We start from the raw sequence: 26,075 nt of genomic DNA on the forward strand, positions 1-26,075 counted from the left end.
TAAAATACTCTAAAATTCATTGTTATTGAAAATATTTTAATTTGTGAATTTAAAAAAAAAAATCTAGTATTTGAGAATGTCTGGATAGGGTTTCTTAGTTAAATTAAAAATTAAAAACCAAACTGTATAGTTTTAGATGAGATTCTATAATGATTTAACAAATCTAAAAACTCAGTAAAACTAAAATTGCTTCAATTTCCAGATTGAGTACACCTCCCTAAACACTACAAGAAAATCTGTACGTAGCCACAAATTAGCTACAAAACAAATTGTGGCTGAAGATTTAAAGCACGAATAGCCACAAAATAACAACAAACTAAAATCAGTAGCTATTACGTAGATTTTTGTGGCTAAATAGCCACAGATTACACTTTGTAGCTAATTGAATTTAAAAAACCGTGATTAGCCACAATTTGTTTTGTAGAAATCGATATCTACTATTAGCTACGATAACAATTGTGAAAAATAAGAAGACACAACATGATTTGTGGCTATTTGTAGAAATTGAAACCCTAAACATACTTTAAACCCTAAAATTTTAATTTTTGGTGATAAATTAAAGATAAACAGCAAGTAATAAGGAAAAAAAAACTAAACATTAATAATAAATTTTACAAAATTTCAAATATAACTATTTTATATTCAAACTTTGAACCGTAAACTTAACTTATAAGTAATCTTTATCTATAATCCAATACTTCAAAATTCTTAAAAGGATATATAATAATTTTATATCATAAGTCAAGTTTTATAACTTAATATAAAATCATTTGTGAGTACTTTTGACTCTTAATTAAATTTTACACATTAAAAATCGAATTACAAAAAAAATTAGAAAAATTGAATTAAAAACATAAAATGGCTTTACAAATAATACTTAAGATGTTTTACAATTAAAATAAAACTAAATACAATATCTATATAATCTTTTAAATGCATATAAAAGAAATTAGGAGCGTCAAAAAAGATAAAAGAATACTAGTTTCTATTGGTCACTCACCTGTATGACATGAGCAATGTATGTATTTAGAGTATATGTTTATTTGAGTACAACACTTATAATTTGTGTTTTCAGCAGAGATATCCCTCTTACTTATACTTCGATAAGTGTAGAATTAAAATGACAGTATTATATCTTATTCACTTTTCATAGATTAATTTGTTGAGGTTTAGAGTAAGCAATGTTTAGCTAGAGTATTATATCTTAACCTTTATAGTAATAATTTAATTTAGTATTGATTAAAATGATAATATATCAAATTCAATATAGCTACAAATAACTGCATATTATGTTGTGGCTATATAATAATTCAGAAATTTAACACAAAAATTTCCATTCCCGCTTTGCCTTTTTCTCATTTTCCCGGCTAAAGCATTTCCGGGGCAAACAAATTATTTTCTGTTTGAAACGAAACCACAAAATTTATTTAAGTATAGAAATACAAAAAATCTTTTTTACTTATCTTCAATTCTCCCTTTGTTTCTTCAGCCTCCTCTGTATCTTTTCTCAATCTTCTCTCTTCAACCTTCTAATATAGCTGTTGCTTCCTAATTCGTGTTTAAGGTTAGCTGTCTCTCTCTTTCATTCGCTCTTCTGAACTGATTCACCCTTTTGTTTCTTGCCTTCGACTCAAATTTGATTTGGATTGCAGATGAATCTCCTAGGCGTCAATCTTAAAATCGCTTCTTTCATGCCTCAGTTCCATAGCTCACGATCCGATTGTAATTTATGCGCTTCTTGGGTTAGGTTCTGTCTCTGTGAGTTTTGTTTCTATCTCACATTTAGATTAGTGAAATTGAGGTTTAAATGAAAATCTTGTTTGGTTCTTAGCGCAACAAGAGAACCTGAAACCCTTGCTTTTATTTCATTCTGAATGGTGCTTGATTTGTGATTTGACGAGTGATTAGATAAAAAGATGAATCCTTTACTCACTTTGTGTTTCCATTGTCATAGGTTTCTGCAAACGACGAAGTTTTGTGTACTGCTTGATATCAAGGAGAAAACTTTGAAGAAGCTGTCTAAGCAGTATGTGTGTTCCAGACTGTCTTTGTTTTCTATTTGTTCTCACATACTTACCAAACTCTTTGTTTCTATCTTCGTGCAAGGACATGATATACGAATCCAAGTAGCAGGGGTCACTTGTACAGTTCTCTGGCTCTAAGGAAATTCAAATGATGCTGGAGATTGCGGTGGCATCCCTGTGTTTAATACTTATAATGTCACTGCATTTGGTAAGATCAAAAAATCAAAATATGCAATAACTAGTAACTGATTACTTGATTATCCCTTTTCTGCTTATTGACTCTAAAGCTTGGTACTTTGGCAATGATATGATGGTAGAGAAGATGGCCAAGGAGTTTGTGGAGATGTTCAAACACGAAGTAATGCTATAGGTAGGTATATTCTCCTAACTCATTCTGCATATAAGTACCTTTAGGCTACCGATTAGCTTGATTATTTTGATTTACAACACTAATATAGGGCGATCTTAGGAGGAGCCATACTTATTCCTGAAGACGCAATGCAAGTAGCAAAGAAGAGACATAATTGATTGATATCAGTGACGAGGAAGAAACAAGTCTCGAAGGAGATTTAAGTTTGGGTATAAGGATGAGTGGTACGTAGGCAAATCGAACCTCCGGTCAAGTTTGATATAGCCAAGAGACCAGGAGCAAAGAGATACCGTGCACCAGTTTAGATTTAGGTTTTTATTAGGTTTTCAAAACCAGTTTATTATTTATGAACCAGTTTTAATTTGTAAACCATATTGAAAATATTATTGGAAATAAAAGAAAATAAAATAATTGATTTGGTTTTAGTATTTATTGTAATTGTTATTAATTAATTAATTAATTTGATTATAGAAAAAATGCATTTTAATTAAATTTTATAATAATGGCAACAATTTAGTTTGTGGCTGATTGTAGAAAATTTTCTACGGTTTAGAATATGGTTTTTTGTAGCGAAAAGAGCAACAAACTTGAGTTAGCGCTATTTGTAGCTAGTGGCTACAAAAATCGTTTGTGGCTAAGTCGTAGAAGTAGAGCAACAAATAGCAACACTTATTCGATTGCCACAAGCTCATAGTCAACGAATTTTTGTTGTGGCGATTTGTGGCTAAGTGTTAAATAGCCACGAAAATTAGTCGATAGCCACCATATTTTTCGTGGCTAAATACATAATTTCTTGTAGTGAAATTTCCGTACTCACCGTCAAATCACATGATTAATTTTATAAATTTTTATATTTAGCCATTTAAAAATAGTGTTGTTTACAAATTACAATGCACATATTTTATTTTTGGGTGTATACTTACTTAAATTTGATTTTATAATCTGTAAAAATAATTGGTGTACTAACTACATTATTTCTAACCAACGATATAGTTATGCTTTGTAATATTTCATCTTCGTTTATTAATTAAAATTAAATTAATATTATTTTACAATGTTAATAACAATTACGAATTTAACTAATCATAAAAAAGATTGGAAAGATTATATAAGATTTTATTATTAGAAGATATTATTAGTAAGTTGATTAGAAAAAATCAACATTATTGCTATTAATAAAAAAGGTAAAATTAAAATATTTTTAATTCACATATCATCATACTTTAGAAAATGTTTATTTATTTACTGTTTGTATTTTAATAGAATAGACTATGATATGATCCATGTCAAATGTGAATTACGTTTCTAGGTTAAGTTTCTTTTTATATATAAAACAAAAAAAATCGACATGTTAACATATAAAAATATTTTGTGTCATTTGGGTCAAAATGTGATAATTATGGGTCTCGTGAACATATGTCATCACCGTATTCACATCACCACACTGAAATTAATATACAATTATATAAAAAACATGTTATCACCATATTCATTCTCAACAAGAAAAATATGATATGATCTTTTAAAAACATGACATAGCATCAACTTAACAGTGATACGGTTTTATAAAGATTTAGATTTTAGATTTTTTTTTTAATATGGTAATAACTAGTAAATTATATATCACTATTAAAGTAAATTTACATATAAATATTTAATTTTGACAAGATTTTTGAAATATAGGAATAATTTATAATTTATATATCACCATTAGATAAAATATATATAGCACATTAATGACAAACTAAGCTAAATATAATTACAAATATAATTTTAAATCTATGGAAGTTTAACAAAATCAAATTGAAATAGTTAAACAAAGCACAAGAAACAAGACTACATAATATTTTGCTGGATGAAGTTAAAATATAAAAATAATAATGTCTAAATACAAACTAAATTTTCCTTTTAAAATAAATGATATTATATTTAAAATTATTATTCTGCGGATGGCTTAAGAAAACTCTTAATATCTAATAAATTATTATATATGATGGTATATTTTCCATATTTGTTAAGGCGTCTGCCTAAAATGATAGAAAAACATTGAGAGTATTATGACGGGATGAGGCAGCTCACTTGGTAAGGACTTTGTGGGCCAATTGTCATGCTCACGGGTTCGACGCCACCCGGAGGCGAACTGTCCATTCTGTCACCAAATGCGGTACTGGGTGTTGGGCCTTGTCCCCAGCCCAGGTAAAGCCCTCCCGGATGAAGTGGACCGCTGCCTAAACGGACCCAGGGGAATGATCCACGTAAGTGGAGAACCCCTGGATTATCAAAAAAAAAAAATATTGAGAGTATTATTCATATACGTGTACCTAATTTATACCTAGTTAAGAATCTAAAAGTTAAAGTTATATAATAAAAATAGGATTACACGTATAAAAGTTATCTAATAAAAAAATTCACATCATAATATAATAGTTGAGAAGATAGCATATTTCCCTATGAACTAGTTGTTCCCGGTTTTTTCACACACAAACTTTGAAGTCATGCCAGAAACCACATGAAGAACATGAAAATAGCTTATTCTCCTATAAACTAGTTGTTCCTGGCTTTTCACACACAAATTTTTAAGTCATGCCAAAAACCACATGAACAACTCTATTTTATGAATTACATACACAAACTATTGATTTTAAACTAATTCCCCTAAAACCGTAAACGTGATATTTAAACGTTAACTTGGTTTATGACAGATAGAGAGAGTTTAATTTGAGTTGATAAAAAAATACTACGTCGTTTTATTTTTATTTTTTTTATTTTTTTGTCAATTGTTCATTTTCTTCATAGATCTTTTTATTTTTCATCATCAATTGGAGATACTGCACTGATTTTATAGTTCTTAGTGGCAATACATGGAGATTGGTAAGCTAGTATTTGATGCTCTTCTTTCTTTATGCGTCATGTAAAACGTTTTATTCTTCTACAGAATAATAAATTTTATCTTCAATTGAAGATGAAAAATAAAACGATTTCCGAAGAAGAATAGCAGTTGACTAAAAAGAAGAAAAAGAATAAAATGGCACAGTATTTTTTATCAATGTCAATTAGAGGAATTATGTATGGTATGTATAGCGACTACAACAAATCATGTTATCTCCTGGTGCAGGAGTATATGGAATGGGCAGCGACGTGACAAATAGATCGCACCCACTGATCTATTAAGTGACATAAGGCGATGGATCACAATAGATGACAGCCGAACACAAGATCATTTAAGACCGAGAACAAAAATAGATAAAGTTAGTGAATTAGTCTATTCTGCAAAAGAGTTAGGAAGCATCGTGTTATTACTTTTCTATTATCATGTTCAATTTAAAAATGTATTTGTTGTATGTTTCTATTCTTGTATTATGTTAAACCTCTTTTGATATTAATAAAGATAAAATGTTATAAAACAAAATTCAACAGACTCTCCACCTGTCATAAATCAAGTTATTTTTTAAATAACATTGTTTAAGGTTTTAGGGGAATTAGTTTGTTCATGTGGTTTTTGGCATGGCTTAAAAGTTTGTGTGTGAAAAAATCAGGAACAACTAGTTCATAGGAGAATAAACCATTTTCCCATTGTTCATGTAATTTTTGGCATGGCTTAAAAATTCGTGTATGAAAAAACCGGGAACAATTAGTTCATAGGGGAACATGTCATTTTCCCTATAATAGTTAGTGTTAAACATGAAAAGTTCTCTAATGATTTTCAAAATTTGCATATCAAACTGTCGGTAGAAAGCATTTTACCTTCGAGGTAGGTCTTTAACAATTGGCAAGTCACATATACAACGATTCCGACTCGTTTTGGACCTTTACCAATTACCCCCTGCTGCTGAAATTAGTTAAAAGTTAAAACGAAATGCTTTCATGATAGTAAGAAGTAAACGACGTCGTTTAGCCTGAGATCCTCCGATCGACAAGATTTTCAAAATTGAGCATTCGTCACCGCTGCACTGTCGCGGAGGTTGGGAAACTGCATTAGGTTCCTGGTGATATTCTCTTTAGTATCAACTCGAGGTTTCGTTCTATCTTCTTTTTTGAATTATACACAGTTTCCCCCAAAGACTTACCAGACCCAATGGACTAATCTGTGTTGCTGCGACCCCAATGTTAAATTTCGCCGTGGCCGGGAATCGAACCCAAGTGGCGGTACTCACAGCTGTGAGCCTTTTACCACCAGAGCTAGATGCCCCGGTTTTTCGTTCTATCTTCTCTCTAGCTCTGATTGAGAATCTATCATCTGTGTTCCTCCGTTTGATTTTTGGTTCATTTTAGAGTGTGAATACGGGACCTTTTTCTCCCAAATTGATGATGAAGGTGGTTGAATCTCTTACATTTTGATCTTTCGTTGTATTCTAACAAGTCTCGTTCTCTTTTTGTATTCTTCTTGCATTGCTTGCAAACCTCTCTACTACTAGTTACGTCTCGTTCTTGAGCCCTTGAATTTGGTTTTGAGATTCTCTTCTCTTAGAAATATAGTTGATAGCTATTTGTTATCCAGATTATACTATCTCTAATGATGTAATTTGTATGAGATGATTCCTAATCAAGAACCTTATGGAATCATCTGAATGCATGTGAGTTTTGGTGTATAAGTAACCAATTCTCCAGAGCGTAACTAACTTTCTTAAGGTAACTACTCTATTAGGGGTTTTTGATCAGTCATGGTAGAATGAGATTTTCTTATCTGTTGCATTAGGAACACTTTGAAAAGTTAGTTTTAAATTGTTTATCTCTTTTTAAAGATCCTTACTTATGTTAGTGTGACAGATTGTGGAAGTGATGATCCTAAGTTCAAACTTCAAAAAGAAGATGGAGAAGCAGTTTGTGGGCAGTTTCAGAAGAGCATAGTCGTCACATGAATTTTACATTGGCCGAAGCTAAAAGGGTTGCTTCACAGTACCAAAAAGGAGGCTGAGAAGTGTAACGCTGCAACAGTAATTTGCGAGTCAGCTAGGGAGAGAGAGAGAGCTCAAGAATTGTTTCTCAAAGAGAAGAAGGTCACTTCTTTGTGGGAGCGGAGGGCTTGGCAATTAGGTTGGAAAGGTGAGTAAGCATTTCACTGTTTTGTGACTTCTTCTCAGTGTCCCCTGAAGGGTTTCTCGTTGGAAGCAAACTAGATTTTCTCTTCCGCATATAGCTCATGAGAACATGAGGATCGCTTAATTCACAAGGCAAAGTTTTATATGTAGCTCTTTTTTGTTATGCTCTCGAATCCAAGTATAGATAATGAAAGTGACTTATTTTGACTTTTCTTCAAAGTTCAGATATATTTTTGTCTAGTAGTCACATTGGAAAAGAAGTCACCGACTTCTGTATTTTATATTCATGTTCATCAGCAAACCTAACCATCAAATTCTTACTAGCCAGAGATAAATATATGATTTAAGATCTATCTAAACTAGCGTTTTGTGTTTGTTGAGATTTACATCTGATTGAGACAGCAAGACTGATTTGATTTTATGAGGATTTGTATAACTGTTATATGAACATGGCCTATGCATAAGTAGGTCAAGAGTTACTTACTTGACTCTATTTTCTTTTCTTTTTTTTTTTGTAAAGACTAGCAAATACATTTTCAGATGTGGAGAAACATGAGAATGTGGGAAGGGGGACAAGTGCAGAGAAGAGACAAAACTGGAGAAGTCAAAAACGCAATAAGGTTGACATAATGCAGCATATGATAGCTCCAGGTATCACGCCGTATCAGCTTTCAATATTCATTCAAGCACAAAAACAGCTGCTTTTTTTCTATATAATTCGATTTGTTTATACTAGTGTCAGCCATTAAAATAGTGTCTCTCTCTATGCATTATTCTAATGCTCACATGGACAGATTCCATAAAGTTTTTTCTTTTTATAAACGCTTTGGATCTACCATTAAAGAACAGATCTCGGTTCAGTGACTTCTGCAAACCGTCCAAAACCCATGTGGGTTGTCTAGACTCTATAGCTTGTGGCTATTTGTTTTATATTCAACTTATGATGTGTGTTATGTTTCTTGTGTTCTTCCTCTGAAGCTTCCTTTCGTGGACTTCTGTTGTTTTTTTTTCTAATTTTTGTATATCTCTTGACACAGAGATTGTAATTTCTTTTTTTCTTAAATGGAAAGTTCCATGAACAAGCGTGGATACGAATGCAGTCAAGAGGATGCAGACAACTTGGCAGAATCGAAGAGACAAAAAGTGCCTGCTTTGGCAAGGTAACTTCCTTAAATACTTTTTCTGTCATTTTTCAGTTCAAAGTAACTCAATGGTTATACCTCACAAACAACTATTGAAGAAAAACTTGCTTTGTTGTTAGATCATAGGGGAGAATGTAAACTCTCTTGCATTTAAAACTAAGATTCTTAAACTCTTCTTGAGTGTAGATGTAACCTTTGTTTGGGCTAATTTGTTAAGCTCTCAAAATTGTTTAGTTTAGTTTCCAAAGCTCTTTATTCGCTTGCAAGCTTATTGGTTTGCTTACCTACCCGTCATATAAAATGAACTGTTTACAGTGTTATTGTGGAAGCTGTCAAGGTAGATAGTCTGCAGAGGCTTTGCTCGTCTTTGGAGCCATTGTTTCGCAGAATCGTGAGCTTTTATCCTCTGCTTTTAGAGTAAAAAAATTATGCTTGTGTAGTTGTAAACTTATCTATGGTGTGGACAAATAAACAGGTTAGCGAAGAGGTTGAACGAGCCTTATCAAAGTTGGGAAATTCAAAATTAACGTCCAGGTACTTTCTCCAGTTATACTTTTTCCTTTTGGAATGGTTATGTGATCTTTGTAGCGTTTGAGTTTCTGGTTTATAAAATTTCCAGGTCACCAGAACCTAAGAGGATCCAAGGCCGCGATGGAAGAAACCTTCAACTTCACTTTAAGACGCGAATGCCTCCTCACTTATTCACAGGTGGGAAAGTGGAGGGAGAGCGAGGCTCGGCCATTCATGTGGTTCTTATCGATGCAAACACTGGAAATGTAGTCCAAACAGGAGAAGAGTCGGCTTCGAAGCTCAATGTGGTAGTGTTGGAGGGAGACTTCAATGATGAGGATGATGAAGATTGGACCAGAGAGCACTTCGAGAGCTTTGAAGTGAAAGAGCGAGAAGGGAAACGCCCAATCTTGACCGGTGACACGCAGGTAGTGCTTAAGGAAGGTGTGGGAACTTTAGGAGACCTTACTTTTACCGACAACTCGAGTTGGATCAGGAGCCGAAAGTTTAGGCTTGGTGTTAAGGCCGCTCCAGGGTATGGTGATGGCTTTCACATCCGTGAAGCCAAAACAGAACCTTTTGCTGTCAAAGATCATAGAGGAGAATGTGAGTTTTTTTTAACCTTTTGATTATATTGACAAGTAGTGTGTTCGTTACTAATAACTTAGCTCTTTTCTTCATCTCTTTTCAGTATACAAGAAACATTATCCACCGGCTTTACACGATGAAGTCTGGAGACTGGATAGAATAGCAAAAGACGGAGTGCTACACAAGAAGCTACTTAAAGCTAACATTGTGACAGTGGAAGACTTCCTTCGACTCCTAGTTAAGGATCCACAAAAGCTGAGAAATGTAAGTATCTTCTTCTGTTTATGTGATAGAAAAAAAAAACAATATAGAGAAAAATCTATACATGTTACATGTTCTTTGATTTTGTTTCTCATATTGTAGTTGCTAGGGAGTGGAATGTCGAATAGAATGTGGGAGAACACTATGGAGCATGCAAAGACATGCGTGTTGGGTGGGAAGCTTTATGTGTTTTACACGGATCAGACCCACGCTACAGGAGTTGTCTTCAATCATATCTATGAGTTCCGTGGCCTTATTGCAAACGGACAGTTCTTATCTCTGGAGTCTCTTAACCATGACCAAAAGGTAAAGACATACAGACAATTCTTTCTCTCAAGATTTGAAAACTGCTCCTATATATGGTTGTTAAGCTGATCACTGGTTATGTCAATCAGATCTCTGCAGACATTCTGGTGAAGATAGCTTATGAAAACTGGCATAAAGCTGTTGAATACGACGGTAAGCTGTTGAATTGCTTACCAGTCGCCGAGAAGGAGATAAAAGGCTTACCAGAACCAAAAATGGTAACAGCACCAACAGCTCAGAACCATCAGCAGCTGCATAACCAGAACAATAGACAAACCGTGCAATGTCATCAGAATGCTATTACCTATTCTCCCCTTCCTCAGCCGGTTGAATATCCTCAGTTTGTGCAGCAACATTGCAGTCAATTATTACCTTCACTCCCTAGCAACGTACAAGACTATAACAATGGAGAAGATTGGTGTCGACCAAGAGCTGGACAAGGTCTCGAAGACATTTTCAGTGAAGAGATCAGACTAAGGAGTTCTGAGATGCTTGAGACTGACGATATGCAGAGACTGTTGAAGACTTTTGGGATCGGTATGAACACTATGGGAACAACACAAGGCGGGTTTGGTCAGACGGATGAGTCTTGCTACGGTTATAATATGCCGTACCAAGCTCAGATCGATAACACGTACAGGAGAGAGCGTAATAGAGGATCGGGAAAAGCTGTTGTGGGGTGGCTTAAGCTTAAAGCTGCTTTGAGATGGGGTATCTTCATACGCAAGAAAGCTGCAGAGAGGAGGCCTCAGATTGTGGAGATCGAATGAAAAAAAGAGAAGAGAGAAGTCTTTTAGGCTTTTCTTTGATGACATTTCGTTTTCATGAAAAGCTTTGGATACGGCTTCTGAAAACACAAGAGTTCATCTTTTGGATGAACAATTTAAGAGTAGAGAGAAGTGTACTTTGTTTCGTATTGTAATGCTTTATTTGTTTGCTCTCTTACATTTCATGTTAATTTTTGTTTTTTAAAATCGTATTTTATGTTAAATTTATTAACAATTTATCCTCATTTTATAACCTTTTTGATTATTAATTAGAACTGAACATGATTAATTTATAAAACCAACTAACCAATCAATTATATTATTATTAGATAGTCTATTAATATAATTTTCAGCTTCGATGTCAGACCAACCCTTTTAAAAACCATCCAAACAATATATTTTGTATTTCTCAATTATTTGGAGAAATAATCAAACAGTACACAAGTTTTTGTCTCAAAAATAATACACAAAAAAAAAAAATTACAAATTAATATTCACAGAAAGATATAAAACATATATTTAAGACCATTTACATTGCATTTTGCTATTTTCATCTATAATAGATAAACACAATAATAGAGGTGGAGTTATTTCAATATATTCTTTTTAAGGCTCTAAATGGTAACAACAGATTGAGCGGTAAGGGACAAACAGTGCAACTGCAGCAGTTCTAACGGTTATAAAAAACGTGTATATATATATATCGTATATGTAAAAAATTTTGTTACTGTTAACTGCGGTGCGGTGCAGAATAAAACATTCGAAGCCCACATGTCATTCATCTATATTTACAGTAGGGCTGGGCAAAAAACCTAGATCCGAAAAATCGAACCGAGCCCGATCCAAAAAAGTAGTATCGAACCGGAACCGAAATTGATTAAATATGTGAATGAGTTCAAAATTCTGGTATTTAGAGAACCGAAACCGAACCCGATCCGAACCAAAGTATTTCGGGTACCCGATTATATCCGAAATTGATTTATATACCTATATATATTAATTATTTTTAGATTTAATATATATTAAGAACATCAAAATATATAAGATACTTTAAGTTGTCCAAATTACTTATAAATATATACAAATAGTCAAAAGTACATGTCTAAAATAGCTAAACTATACTCAAAACACCAACAATACTTAAAATATCTATTGATTCTCAATCCAAATTTCAAATCAAACCAATTTATATGTTAATTTTAGGTACTTTGACATATGCTATTCAAATTTATATGCAATATATTGTTTTGTTTATAGATTTTGAAAAATTTAAAGTATATAATAAATTTTAAAAATTTTAAAATAATTTAAATGGGTTATCCGAACCCGAACTGAACCCCCAAAAATCTGAACCAAAATTTAGAAATACCCGAATGGGGCTGAAATCTTTGAACTCGAAAATCCGAAACCCGAATAGACCCGAACCGAACCTGAATGGGTACCCGAACGCCCATCCCTAATTTACATTAAGAAAATAAGAAGATGATTTTTTCCTTAAATTTATTTGAAAACAGTATTTCTTTTTTTTATTTTAGAAGAAGGAAGTTGAAACTTGTATGTAACAAATCATCTCCTAGTGATTAATATCGTAGATTTTTAACCAAGAAAGACCGATGTCAGACCGGACGAGGATTAGAAATGACTAAACCGGACTTGGTACAACACTTGAATCTCCATTAAATTGGGGAAATTGCAGAAGAAGTCACCAAAAATGGCGGAAAATGTTGGAAGCGGCGAGAGCGAGTTCGGCAGTGTCACTTCCTCTCAGATATCTTTCCTTAATAACTGCCCCTTCGCCGATCCTCTCGCCGGAGTGGAAGAAGACACTGACTCTGACGGCACGGAGGTTCTCGGGACCCCGATGTTGCAGCCGGTTACCCGAACTCCGATCCTCTCGCTTTCGACTCCGATCAGCCTCGATTCCATCAACGATGAGGACGTGTTCCGTACTCCTCCCGAGAACGCGTCTCTCTCCTCCTCCGCAGCCGAATCCGAACCCAGAGGTAGGGCTTCGGAGCTCAAACCTCGGCGACGAGGAGGAGGTTCGAAATCGAAATCGAAATCTCCGTCGCGTGTTTCTGCTTCAGCGTCTCTCACGGCGGAGACTGTCAGGGTTTTCGAGATGAATCGTGTTTCCGATCGCAAAGAATCTGTCACGGAGGTGACGCCTCTTTCTCCTCCGTCATCTCTCGCGGCCGGCGATGTTAGGGTTCCGGGAAAGCATTCCGATCTCGATTCTCCTTCTCCTGAGTCTGCAACCGAAGGAATCAAGGTCACTGAAAGTGGTGGTGGTGATGATTATGAAATTGAGATTCCCTTCAAAGAAGTTATCGAAGCTCTTCTTCGTAACAATGGAGAGAATCTCGACGATAGAGATGAAAGAGTTAGCTACGTTGACATCCTCAAACGATATGGCCTCAAGTTCCCCTAAATAGATACCAATTCAACTTCTTTCCTTTTCTTGTTTATAACAATTACATCCCGTTAAAAACAAAAGTTTGAGAGCTTTACGGTTTTGGTTGCTTGAGCGACAAGTAATCATAAGCTACGTTACATTTCTTTTTCTACAAGGCTAAATCCCTACAAAGATTAAAACTGGTTCGCCGTTTCCATTGAAATGATTGTAGTTGGTTCAAATCGAGCTCTACTTTTTCCTGAATCTTAAGCAACAATTGTGCTTAGTTTTGGTAATGCTTGGCTCGTCGTCTGCTTGTTTAGTTGGGGGATTGTTGAGAGCTAGTTTCTCCATTGCGTTTATGAACTTTCGCAGGTGCTTTATGTACTCAGGGTATGATTCCAAGTTGCAATGCCCTCCTCCTTTAACCCACAATGGATCGTATTTGTCTTTTGAAATCTCCCACAATTTCTTCCCATGCGACATGTTCACGACCTCATCTTTTGTTCCCTGCAGTTTCATACACCAAGGTTTAATGATCTCTCTGGAAAAAAATTAATAGATGTTATGTGTAATCAATCTTACATGTATGACAAGAACAGGGCATGTCACATGGCGTATCCTTTCAATGTTCTGCAAAATTACAGTTTGAGAGACAAAAGAACCAAAACTAACCAGAGAAAGAGAGAGAAACAGGAGAGAGCTTCTTTTACTTTGTATATGTCGAACCAGAATGTCATTTTGACAGGATACAAAACTCTAATGCCAGAGAGAATTGCGCTATGTAGAACAACCCCTCTTAGTCTCTTCAATCTAGACGCTAAGTACAACGTCGGTCCACTTCCAACGGACTGACCGTACAATACCATCTCCTCTTGCTTGATTCCGTACTCGCTCCTCAAGCAATTGTACACAGCCTCAATATCGTGGTACGTGTTTACCTCAGACGGCTTTTTCATTTAAAAAGCAATCAAAGGTGCAAATCAATAACAAAATGTTCTTGAATAAATATATTTCTTACCTTGCCTGTTGAAGCTCCATAGCCTGAATAGTCATAGCTGATTCATTTATATATAAAGGCGTTAAGGTTCGTCCATCAACCAAAAAAAAAGGTTTAGGATTCTTTTTTTTTTGTATATTTAAACCTCATAACGTTGACACGGAGATGAGCTCGGAGCTCGATGAAGAGCTCGACCATTTGGCCGAGATCCGCAGCATTGCCATGGGAATAAATAAGAGTGAATCTTGCAAATGGGTCTTTCCAAAACGTAGCCACAACTTTGTTGCCTGATTTAGTGGTAATTTGATGGACGTCGACCATGCTTTTTTCCGGCGTGACTCCGGTGAACATGAGCTTTCCTGTCTCCTCGTCTTTACTTACGCCGTACGTAGCCGGTGACGGTGGAAAGAAAGCTAATTTTGCAGCTACATTTGACGTCACATTACCCATAGCAAATAATAATTTTGCTAAGGCAAAAAAAAAAAGAAGAAAAAAACCTTTTCTAAGAGCTAAGAAAAAAAAGAGGTTAAAATATTTGTTTTTTGGTGGGTTTATGTTTAGAGGAGAGGAAGGCGGCAAAGAAAATGGAAGTGATGGAGGAGAATATTTCATCCGATCTTGTGGGGGAGAAGAAGCTGAGCAAGTTACAAACCTTATTCGTTTTTTTATGTGTTTATTCTATTGTTATGAGCATTGATTATTATTGAGTTCAAGTCATCTTTTCTTCCCGAAATGGGACATTTTATAGTTTTTTTTTGGACTAAATGTTAAGAGACGTTTTATAGATACGTACAATATATGTTTTCTAAATATATATATATATATAGACTAGACTACGGTTTACTGTTGTGTTGTGTGTATACTCCATAAATACAGTCAGCCTTCGAAACTTTTAATTCATTCTAACAAGATATGTATTTAGATACAGAATCTTGACAAGAATGCATAGGAATATCAGATACATGTTAAGAATCAACAAATATCGTAGGTTACCTCGACTTTGTTAGTTCAACAAGCTGAGCCGTCGCCAACAAGGAAACGTTCACTATATAACTAGGACAAGGTCGACGAATGACAAACGCGGTCGAGAGTTTTCAATTTTTGCTTCCACATCGATGGTCATCCGGAGGAGTATCAAAGCTCGTGGTGACTCATTTAAATTAAAAGCTTCTCAGAGCTTAGAACTGAATGCTAGTGTTTCATGATCTTCAAGAAAAATCTAAGAATTTCAGAAACCATTCTCAGTTATATTGGATATTATATATCTTATAAAAACAGAAAATTATACAGAAATAACATTTTTTGCCTGTGTGATTTACGAAATATATTGAAAATCTTTGGATTTTTTTTAGAAGTTCAATAAAAACAATAATGTTAGATGTATTTTTAGCCTATTTAATCATAATATCTCTTGTTAGGATAAAATAACGACTAGTAGTTCTTTGTGGTACTACAATAACAAAAAATAAAAAGATCAAAAGTAATATTTTTGACCAAAGAATATTTTGTTAATATTTATAATAGGAGTAAATGTTTTTTTTTTTGAACTTAAGGAGTAAATGTTTGGAGTATGAAACCTAGTTCTAACTTCCTAGTTAAGTGACCGTAGTAAAAGTCGAATGGATGTCTAGCAGCATTTCTTAGGATTTTAAGCTTGTTTATATACGAGATAGCCGATAAGATTTGAAGTAGATTTGGTCATATCTCAAAGTGTACAGAAATATTCTTTTTTACTTAAAAGTTTTCTTTGTTAACTAGAGACAATTATATGTGGTGTGTAAGCTAAGATGTTACTATGGTGTATAATATAAGATATCAAATATCCTTAGACCTTGTAGTATAAATAAGGAGGCTTGGACTTGGAGTGTGTTGTGATTCAAGCCAAATGAGTAGAGTGAATTAACTCCTAACGAGTCTCTTCAATCATTTGTAATAGTTGAACAAAAAAAAAGAATCATTTGTAATATTTTAAAATGTTTTTAATAAAATAAAAATCCTCCTTTGTTATAAATCATGTGTATATTTTTAAACACCTTATCAATATACTTTGATCCTAAATACTTCCTTTGGGTGGTTATACCTATTATGTGTTTATAAATTTGGTATTAGAGCCATAGAAACTATAAGCCCGACCTGCGCGTGGTGTTATAGTGTGTGTTTTTAGTTTACAATTCTTTCTAAAAAATTGCTTTATGTGCCTTTGTGTTCCTTTTTCATTTTGATAATCAGTAAAAAGAGAGATATCTCGAAACCATTATCTTGAGTTCAAACCAGAGACAAGCCAAAAGCCAAACCAAAGTAAAGAAGATAAATAAAAATACAAGGTGCGATGTGTTTACAAGGAAAGACGAAAAATAAGATAAAAGAAATAAAAACCTATTAGGATTGTCTTTGTTCAGACGTTCATTCCACAATCAAAATTGCAAAGCAGGTATAAGACTTTAGCATTACCAAAACGATCATCTCAAACTCTCTTTCTACCACAAACCACATATGAAAGCCTTTTTCTTTACCTCACAATATAACTTTTATTAGCTCAGCTCAGTCGTTTCTGGAGCTTCTCCCACAATCTCGGCAGGGACTGGACTCTCACCACGCTCACTAGTGGAGCTACTGCTATTAATCACTTCGCTTTCCATTGGATTCAGAGAGACTGTGTTAGCAGGAGGAACAAGTGATTGCTCTCCTGAGTGCTTCGGCTTGTTCAGGGCTCGACAATGAGGACAGTAGTAAGTAGTGTACTCGAAGTCCTCTTTCCGGCAAAGTCCTACGTGATGTTAGAGAAAGAGAGACATTGTTACACTATGTCATTGATGTAAACAAAAGACAAAGGTAATGGGCTTCGCTCACCGTTATGCATATGGCAGTTTCCGCAGATGAGTGCATATGACTGAGTTGGATCTTCACCCACGAGGAGAGCGGCTATACGTGAGATCCAGCTGCCATCATGAGCAGCATATCCCTGAGGGTTAAAATGCTCAAAAGCCATCTGCTGGTTTTGCTCTGTGGTGGCTTCGCTTGTTCCAGAATGGTTAGACTCATTATCTGAATGGTGGGTTGATGAAGTGGTCCCAGCAACGCTGCGTTTTGCATTTGGCTGTTTTCGATTCCTGAGACCTTGCGAGTGTTTGATCTCCATGTCATTGCTCTTGCCTGTGGCGGGGTCAAGTTGGGATTCATCTCCTACATACACTTTCAAGCCTGAATCAGCACCCAGCTTGGATGCTAGAATAGTTGCAGCAGCCGCTCTTGCAGCTGGGTCAGGGTCAAACCTCTGATACAAAAAATACCTCAAGTTAAATACAAGTTCCAGTAGCAATAAGAACACCAAATTAACAAGCACCAAGGCATATATGAGCTCTTTCAAGGTCCTGAACATATTGCAATAAGAAGTGATTCAAGAACTCACAAGTGTGGGTCTCCAACTAACTCAAACTTGGGACACATAATCACAGTTGGAATTTCAAATATAACAGTTGTGTTGGGGTTCCTAATAGCCCTCTATCCAAAACCATAATCAAACATTCTTTGGCTGACAGATAGAGAAACTACTATGAGAGCTAATAAAGTCAGTATAGCGTGAAAACTAGGGGAAAAAGCAGTAGAAGGGGTGGTTGATCTCTGTTAAAAGAAAGGCAGCTAAACTAGAAAGAAGAGACTCTCAACAAGGTACTCATTCTCTAGAGCTGTACTGCTCCAATCCAAATTCACTAAACCATGCTCTTTGTCAAACTTGAATTTAAAGACAACATGAAACATATGAATGAAAAATTATCGACAAAGCTAGAGGGGATAATAAACATGTTGGCCTCATTACGTGTTATATGATAAATGTGTAACGCTTGTAACCTACAAGAGATGTCTAAAGTAATGCACTCACACAAGCAAAAAAGACTTGTGTCATAGTAAATCTTACACGAAGAATATCGAGCGTGGTGAAGTAATTGGTTCTCTCTTTCAACTCATCGATCTTCCCCAGCATTTCACCTTCAAGCTTCTCCAATGTGTTCTGATCTCTGCGGTCACCTACACCAAAACCATTACACACAAACGCGATCAACACAACAACAAACCCAAGACCAAAGTTTCAACCTTTCACACGAAAACAAGCATATAAAAGAAAAAAGAAAAAAACACAAAGACTCACACATCCTGGTGAAGCTAACGAGAGAAGAATAGGTAAGGAAAGCAAGAGCGGGCAAAAGAAACATAGGCAAGATCCTGAAACTCCTCAGTTTCCAATCCAAATCTTCATCTCTAGTCGACATAATCGCATAGCTCACAGCAATCACCTGAACACACACAAAAACTGTTTCATTGATCACAACAAAAGATGTCGACTTTTTGTTCCACTGACCTCAAAGAAGACGGAGAAAGCGATTAGATTCCTAATGAGCTTCCTCCTGGTGACCGATCTTCGCTTCATCCTGGATCTGATCGTGGCTTCCTCCTTCGATATGCCTTTCAGCCTCTTCTCGAAGTCGTCTCCCTTGACCCTAAATATCCAGTTCCAGATTCGCGAGAACAGACCCTTGCCCTTCGTCGTCGTCTTCTTCTTCTCCCCTCCGCCGACAGTCTCCGAGGGTACGACGGCGGAATCATTCTGATCTCCGGTATCAGCCACCGTGCCTTCGTGATCCTTCTCTACCGACGACGACATCTACCGACGACTTGAAAATCAAAATAGGGGATTCGATTCGATTCGACTCTCGCAAAACCGCAATTGTTCTCCCAATCGATTACTCTGTGGAAATCTCTAGAGGAGAGGAGGATGCTTCGTTCTCTGCCAAAGGGTTTCTTCTTCCCCTTCTTTGAAGCAACCCAAACAAGAACTTAATAGTATTCATTCATTAACTACACCTTTATCGTTAACCTATGTATGATATATAAAATTAAACAGACATTTTTTTTAGAGAAAAAAACAAAAATAGCACTAAATTAAGTTTTTGTTCTCAAACTAGTTCTTAAGGTCAAATGTCACAAAAATAGCACTTAATATTTTATCAAAAGTCACAAACTTAGAGTTTAGAGTTAAAGGGTGGAGTTTAGGATTTAGGGTTTAGGGTTTAGAGTTTAGGGTTTAGGATTTAGAGTTTAGGGTTTAGGATTTAGGATTTAGGGTTTAGAGTTGAGAAATGAGGTTTTGGGGATAAGATTTCAAATTTTGAAAAATAAAAAAATTAAAATTTTCAAATGATAAACTTAGAAAGGTGCTATTTTTGTCATTTTAGTTTTTGAGTGCTATTTTTATGATATAAACTTAGAAATGTGCTATTTTGGAGATTTGCCCTTTTTTTTATATAGTTAAATAATTTTAGTGTATTAAAATTATCAAAATGACAATATTTTAGATACAAAATTTTAAAATCTGAATGAATCTTTGAAAACATCTATATTAAAATTCGAATAATTTTTTTTACAACTTTATAATACACGCCTAAATACAAAATAAACTTTGCTATATTCAAACAATTCATGTACAAAAAAATCTTCAAATAGTTATTTAAAAAAAAAATCAAATATTACCATGTTTAAAATCAGATATTATTACTCTGTATTGGAAGATTTTTTTTTAGAACTAAAAACATCCATTAATTTTCCCAACTTTCTCATTAATTTTATGTCCTTCAATTTTACGCATTTAGAGGGTGAACCAAACGGTTTACCCAGTTAGGTGTGAATTACAACCACCACTTTCTATGTTGATAATAATATGATTCAATACGTGTTAAGTTGTATCCGTCCACTTCCTTCCTACGTCTATTCATCATTACTGCCACGCGTTTTCTCTTCTAAACAACACAACACAACACGTTCTCAACAATCAATCATACCATACCATACCATACCATACCATTTTCGCTTACATTGTATTTTTATTCTATGTTTTTTTTTTTGTTAAAGGGTTTGTATTATTATTCTATGTACAACCACTTCTCTTTATAACCCTTTTGTTTTTTGATTCTACTAACAAATTTCCGTCCATTGTGCTCTAGGACAGTATCGTATCCTAAAGGCTCATCCAGTTGATACAATTTTTTACCAAACCTGTCCACCACCACCACCAAAATGTATGAATGCTTTGTTCAGTTGACTCAAATTTTTGCTCTCTCTTTATTTACCTTTTTGGAATCGCTACATCTCCAGATCATTGCTTCTACTCGATCGTTAGAGAGTAAACTTCAACAGGCTTCCTCAATGGAAAATACATATTGGCAACCTTCAACAACAACCATGGATAATCAAACTCTATTGTTTTCAAAGTTTGAATGCACCACACAAGAAGATCAAATAGTATATTACCAGCCGAACATGTTTTATGTTGCTTTTCTAGGCACAGTGCTAATACTCAGTTTATCATAGAGTATAGCTTCAAAATAGGCAGTAAATCCTAGTCACACAAATTCATTAGACCGCATCAGATTTGGTTCGTGTTAGAGCGAAAGTAAGAGATGTTTCCAAGAAAATCATACCATGAACCAAAGCAGAACCCATCTCACTTGGTACAACACTGCTTGTGACATTTGTTGTTGGATTTTCTCGAAAATTTTGGATGCTTAAATTTTAACACCTATATTAACAGAAATTATAACAATTTTAGTTTTAACTATCACAAGAAGAAAAAGAAAGAGAGATTTACAGGTTGGGGAGAAGAAAGGCTGACTACCTGGTACAGATTAACAAAATAAGCGTAGGAAAGATCGTTTTGACACTTCACCTGCAAGATAAAATGTATGCTGACATAAAGCTTATAGCGGCATAACTAAAAGCAGACATCAGAAGATACCTATGAAGTTGTAATTGGCTGTATGAAACTTGTATACCTGAAAACACCAGAAAATATATAAATGTTGTAATCTATGACATAGGACTAGAGTGATTCAACTGACCAAAAAACGTACGAGGATGGTATCAAATCCTGTATGGCTTAAAAAACCTCTGGGCTCTGTCAAGGCACTCAAGAGAGATATGATTATATACAAAGGAACCCAGCAATTAGAGAGAAAGATCGGTATCAAATAAAAATGATTCGAAAGATTATAGAACTTAAAACAAGCCCCCTAGAATCTATATTTACTGACCAAAATATCACCTCTCTCACAGGAACATGGCGCATGTCACAAGATACTACCGTAACAGTGCATTCTCATCCGCTTCTTTTTACCAAATCCTATCAAAAAGGATAGCATCATTGATAAGAAGGATAGCTTCATAAATGAATTACACTAGATTCTGACAAGGAGTGTTATGGCAACATTGGGATTCTTTTCCACGGCATTGAGTTTTAAATTTAACTTTAAAAATGATTATTTTATAAATTTAAATTAATTATTAGTAATTCAAATTTTTACTTTATAGTATTACCAAAACTTGAAATATAATGAAAATTTAGAATTTTTTGTTGTATATATATATATATACATAAAGTTACATTTAAAATTAAATTAAATTTCAAAAAATAAATTTCAATTTTAAATAATATTATTAAATTAGTAATATAAATTAATCAAAAATTAAAAATTTAACTTTATTTTAAAATTTTGACGGTCAATATAAATAAAAGCACGATTTCGAGAGTTTATTTAGTATTTATCAAAAATGAAGTCGTTTTGATAAACTAATGGTTGACTAACACCTTTGACGAGTGTCAATATATATATAAATACGATTTTGAGAATTCATGTAAATTTTTTGAGATTTGTTTAGTTCAATATGAAATATGCACTACTATAAAGTTCAAAAAAAAAAGGCATGACGCTTAAAGTTCATCTAGCATTTTTAACTTTTTGTTTAGTTGAATATAGAATATGCACTAATACAAAGTTGAGAGAATTGCTAAAACCAACCCAAATATTCATGTCAAACCTAAAAATGTACTTCACTTTTAATCAAATGCAAAACCAACATAAATGGATGGTAAAAGTACTATGTAATCCTTATGACCAAACAAAAAACCAAAAATGTATTTTACGATCATGTCCTTAGTAAGTCTACACGTAATAGAATGTGTAGACTTATTCTGTAGTCTATATCGTAATTTGATCTAATAATTTAATTTAAAAATGTATAAAAATAATTGTTGTGATATTTTTAATTAATCAACAATATAATGATTAATATGAAGTAAATAAATTAAAATTTTATATAATTGAATAATTTTAAAGAATATACTCTAATTTGGTAACCATGTGTTAGACAATATAGTTTAGAAACAAAAAATTTATAACATGTTATGTATTCCAGTGGTAGATTTCTTAGGGTTAGATTTACATTTAGATTTTTTTTTTGTTTTATTGACTTAAATTTGTGTATTAATGTTTAGTAGTTTATATTTTATATAATTTGATATTTGATACAGTAATTAAGACTTTTTTTATTATAGAGCAAAACATTTAGAGTTTGAGATTTGTGGTTTAGGGTTTCATAGACCTACAATAAAGTCTATTTAGCTGGAGACGTCTTTTTCGGTCTACATTTTTCAAATTTGTTTACAAAAAATCATTATATATAAACTAAGTTGAGTTCCTTAAAAGTAAAAATGTGAAATCATATACTATAAATATTAAAAAATAAAATAAAAATTTAGTAAATCATATATTAAAATTACTAAAATAATAAAGAATGAACAGCAATAATGAAATTATTATAGTAGACTTCCAAAAAGGTATACTAAGTTACAATAAAATTTACTCCAAAATTTTAATTTTAGTAAACTCCAAAAGAAGTCTACAATGTCGTAAATTTTTAACCTAGTTACATTTTTGTCTCCCTATATAAATGAAATTTATACAATCTCTCTCTAAAATGGCTCCATAAGTTTTTTAAATTCTCTCACTTCTCTTTAAAGTTTTATCCATTCTCACTAAAACTCTCTCATTTCTTTTCTTTCTCTCTAAAATTCTCTCAAGTCTTTCTCATAATATTATTTTGTCATTTTAGGTATTATGATTCATGGTTTTCATATTCTCCTTTAAAAATATAAGTTTTAGATCTATAGTTTTTAAATGTGTAATTTTGTGTTATTTCTTTCTCACAATATTTTTTTTGTAGTTATTATCACTCATGGATTTCATCTTCTCCTCTAAAAATGTAAGTTTTAGATTAATAAAATTTAAATGTGTATTTATAAGTTTATATTCAAATAAATTTATAGATCAAGCTCTGGCATTTACTTTGCTACTATCTTATCTTATAAATTCTATTTTGTAAAGTATTTTCAGATTTAAAATTATTTTCACATTTCAAAATGTATAAATTTTTTCAAATCTGAAAATTATCAGACAGTGACTAAAGCTAGTAGACGTCATATGAAGTTTACTAAACCACAAAGTTTAAGCAGACTTCATTGGAAATCTACCAAAATATGACTTTAATTTTTTTCTATGATTTTTAAATAATTTTATCTTAAATATGTGTTCTAGTATTTATATTTAAATAAAACTACATATTCAAATTCTATGTCTTTAATTTATTAATATTTTTCTATTAAATTATATTTTTTAAAATTTTTTAGATTTAAACTTATTTCATATTTTCAATGTATATATTTTCAGATCTAACTTTTTTTCTGATTGAGTAAACTTCATTTGAAGTCTACCTAAAAGTCATGGCTGGTGAAGTCTACTAGCCTTAACTTTTAAGCATATTTCATTAGAAGTTTACTCAAATATGATTTTAATTTTTATCTTATTTTTCATAATTTTATTTTATTTTGCAAGTATTCTCTTCCAAAGTTTTCAAATCATCTTCCCAAAAATGTAAGTTTTACATATATTCATTATAGGATATTTTAAGTTTATATTGAACTAAATTTATAGATTTATACTTTATGTTTTTGCTTTGTTACAAGGTTGATAAAAAAACTATTTTGAAATATTTTCTAGAATAAAGTATTTTCAAATTTTCTAAATGTACACTTTCAGATATGAAAATTTTCCGCTAGTGTAGACTTCAACTAAAGTCTACTAAAATAACTTTACGTAGACTTAATAAAAAGTCTACTAAAATATGATTTCATTTTTTATCTTATGTTTTTTTCATAAAATTATCTTACTTTGCACGTACTCTTATCTAAAACTTTATTTAAGGCATCAAGATTATGAAAAATCAAACACACTCAAGAATACTTTTTAATATATTGCTTTGAGATAATTTCGCATAATAAATTATTAATTTGTAAATAATTGTTTAATGCATAATCTACAAATATTGTATTCATTTTTAGTTGTGTTTCACTTGTATGATATTATTAATTTTTTTGTTAGATATCATTTTTTTCACAAGATCTAATCAACCAAACAAGTAAAACCGCCATAAGCTAAAACAATAACTAAAACACATGTGAGAAGAAAAAAATCTATACAAAATTTCCAAGAAGTTTCAAGAGTAAAACTAATCACAAATTTTTGCAATAAATATCAAGTGTATAATTATAACACATTAACTTTTGAATTTCATCCAAGACCATAAAATTTTACTAACATACACTGTAAAATAATTAAATCGTGAAATAAAATATGATGAATAATACACAAATGCAATTTTAATAGAATTTACAACGTAAACTTCAACTAGAGTCTACATTTGTAGATTTACAAAGATGTCAACACTTATTATCTAATATATTCTCAAACCAAAAATTTGTAGTGTACTTGGCGCTGGCTTGATACACAAAGACGTATAAACAGTGTCTTAGATAACTCGATCAAGTTCTGCACTTGTCGATAATTCATGACATGCATAAGAGGAGTATTCGCCTATTCGGAGTCATTTGTTGTAAAATGACGTATGGTAAGAAATGTTAGCACCATCTTGTCGATTTTCTTGTCCAAATCATAATCTTCTTATGCCATTTCAAGAAGTTCACCATGTGTACAGCCATCATGCACAAGGAACATTCTTCCTCATATCCAATTATTGATCACAAAATCCCACAAAGAGCCTTTCACCACTTATTCTCCGTATACAACAGGTAACATAGCTATTTTTGGGGAAAAAATACAGTACATAATTAGCGGAGAAATAATTCATGTTTCATAAAACTATAAAGGTAGGCTTACAAATACATCTACAATTATTAGCAAAGAACATAGTCAAATAAAAAGTATTATACTTTCATAATCATCCGAAGATTTTGTTTTCAAAATCACTTGAACTCATAAGGATTAACTAATACACACTTTCAAACAAAAAAAAACTTGAAAAAACTTAATGAATAATACACAAATTCACTTTTAATATATTTTTCTATGTAGACTTCATATTCAATCTACAAAGATGTAGACGTTCTTTTCACTTTACTAATGTAGACTATCAAATAGGTCTACTCTTTGGGTTGGTTTTTGCAATTGGAAATTTTACGGGTTACTTTCTATATATGAAAAAAAGTTGTGATTTTATACATGTAGACTTTCGTTTCAGTCTATTCAAAAATGTTAGTTTTTCAATTGACCAAAATTCATCCATGATTTGAATTTCGGAAGTAGACTTCATATGCTGTCTACATTTTTAAATTTTTTGAAAGAGGTTAGTTTTGAATTTGACCAAGTTTGACTTTCTACGAGTAAATGGAAACGAACGTCTACATATTTTTAGACTTCGTTTGAAATCTACTCTCAAATCTGACGGATTAGTTTTGCATTTGACCAAAATAAAATAGTAGACTTCACATGC

At 33.0% G+C, this 26,075-nt stretch overlaps 4 protein-coding genes and 1 long non-coding RNA gene across 10 annotated transcripts; 2 read left to right on the top strand and 3 right to left on the bottom strand.

Annotated features, from left to right (window-relative positions):
- The first annotated feature begins 15 nt into the window (after positions 1-15).
- LOC106446637 (calmodulin-binding protein 60 E) lies at positions 16-11,252 on the top strand. 5 transcript variants are annotated; one of them, XM_022712563.2, is made up of 10 exons: positions 6,218-6,708; positions 7,162-7,437; positions 7,954-8,084; positions 8,504-8,593; positions 8,891-8,966; positions 9,051-9,109; positions 9,195-9,691; positions 9,777-9,937; positions 10,037-10,240; positions 10,330-11,252. In XM_022712563.2, the coding sequence occupies exons 4-10, from the start codon at positions 8,508-8,510 to the stop codon at positions 11,008-11,010; spliced, it is 1,764 nt and encodes a 587-aa protein (XP_022568284.1). In that variant the 5' UTR covers positions 6,218-6,708; positions 7,162-7,437; positions 7,954-8,084; positions 8,504-8,507; the 3' UTR covers positions 11,011-11,252. The 5 variants fall into 5 exon arrangements, 4 of the variants coding, with proteins under 4 accessions (XP_022568284.1, XP_013743871.1, XP_022568285.1 ...); XM_013888417.3 differs by having other exon boundaries at positions 6,218-7,437; XM_022712564.2 differs by having other exon boundaries at positions 6,218-7,437; positions 7,974-8,084.
- Positions 11,253-12,521: 1,269 nt separating this feature from the next.
- BNAC04G36560D lies at positions 12,522-13,643 on the top strand. Its single transcript, XM_013891574.3, has one exon. It carries the CDS (start codon positions 12,719-12,721, stop codon positions 13,436-13,438), a length of 720 nt encoding a protein of 239 aa, XP_013747028.1. The 5' UTR covers positions 12,522-12,718; the 3' UTR covers positions 13,439-13,643.
- A 2-nt stretch (positions 13,644-13,645) lies between these two features.
- Positions 13,646-15,118, bottom strand: LOC106449910 (alpha/beta hydrolase domain-containing protein 17B). The gene is made up of 5 exons (XM_013891573.3): positions 14,548-15,118; positions 14,424-14,460; positions 14,116-14,352; positions 13,988-14,035; positions 13,646-13,912 (listed from the first exon to the last, which is right to left on the bottom strand). The coding sequence occupies exons 1-5, from the start codon at positions 15,012-15,014 to the stop codon at positions 13,652-13,654; spliced, it is 1,050 nt and encodes a 349-aa protein (XP_013747027.2). The 5' UTR covers positions 15,015-15,118; the 3' UTR covers positions 13,646-13,651.
- Positions 15,119-16,688: 1,570 nt separating this feature from the next.
- On the bottom strand, positions 16,689-19,260 carry BNAC04G36530D (uncharacterized protein At2g24330). The gene is made up of 5 exons (XM_013888418.3): positions 18,760-19,260; positions 18,550-18,694; positions 18,319-18,428; positions 17,253-17,676; positions 16,689-17,169 (listed from the first exon to the last, which is right to left on the bottom strand). The coding sequence occupies exons 1-5, from the start codon at positions 19,060-19,062 to the stop codon at positions 16,934-16,936; spliced, it is 1,218 nt and encodes a 405-aa protein (XP_013743872.1). The 5' UTR covers positions 19,063-19,260; the 3' UTR covers positions 16,689-16,933.
- A 400-nt stretch (positions 19,261-19,660) lies between these two features.
- Positions 19,661-22,174, bottom strand: LOC106449912. Of its 2 annotated transcripts, none has more exons than XR_002657713.2 (7): positions 21,305-22,174; positions 21,190-21,226; positions 21,070-21,120; positions 20,876-20,973; positions 20,706-20,793; positions 20,525-20,622; positions 19,661-20,450 (listed from the first exon to the last, which is right to left on the bottom strand). It is a non-coding gene; the product is annotated as an uncharacterized LOC106449912 (long non-coding RNA). The 2 variants fall into 2 exon arrangements; XR_002657712.2 differs by having other exon boundaries at positions 21,293-22,174.
- Positions 22,175-26,075: the final 3,901 nt, after the last annotated feature.

This window comes from Brassica napus, chromosome C4, assembly GCF_020379485.1.
Source record: "Brassica napus cultivar Da-Ae chromosome C4, Da-Ae, whole genome shotgun sequence".
Taxonomy (NCBI): domain Eukaryota; kingdom Viridiplantae; phylum Streptophyta; class Magnoliopsida; order Brassicales; family Brassicaceae; genus Brassica; species Brassica napus.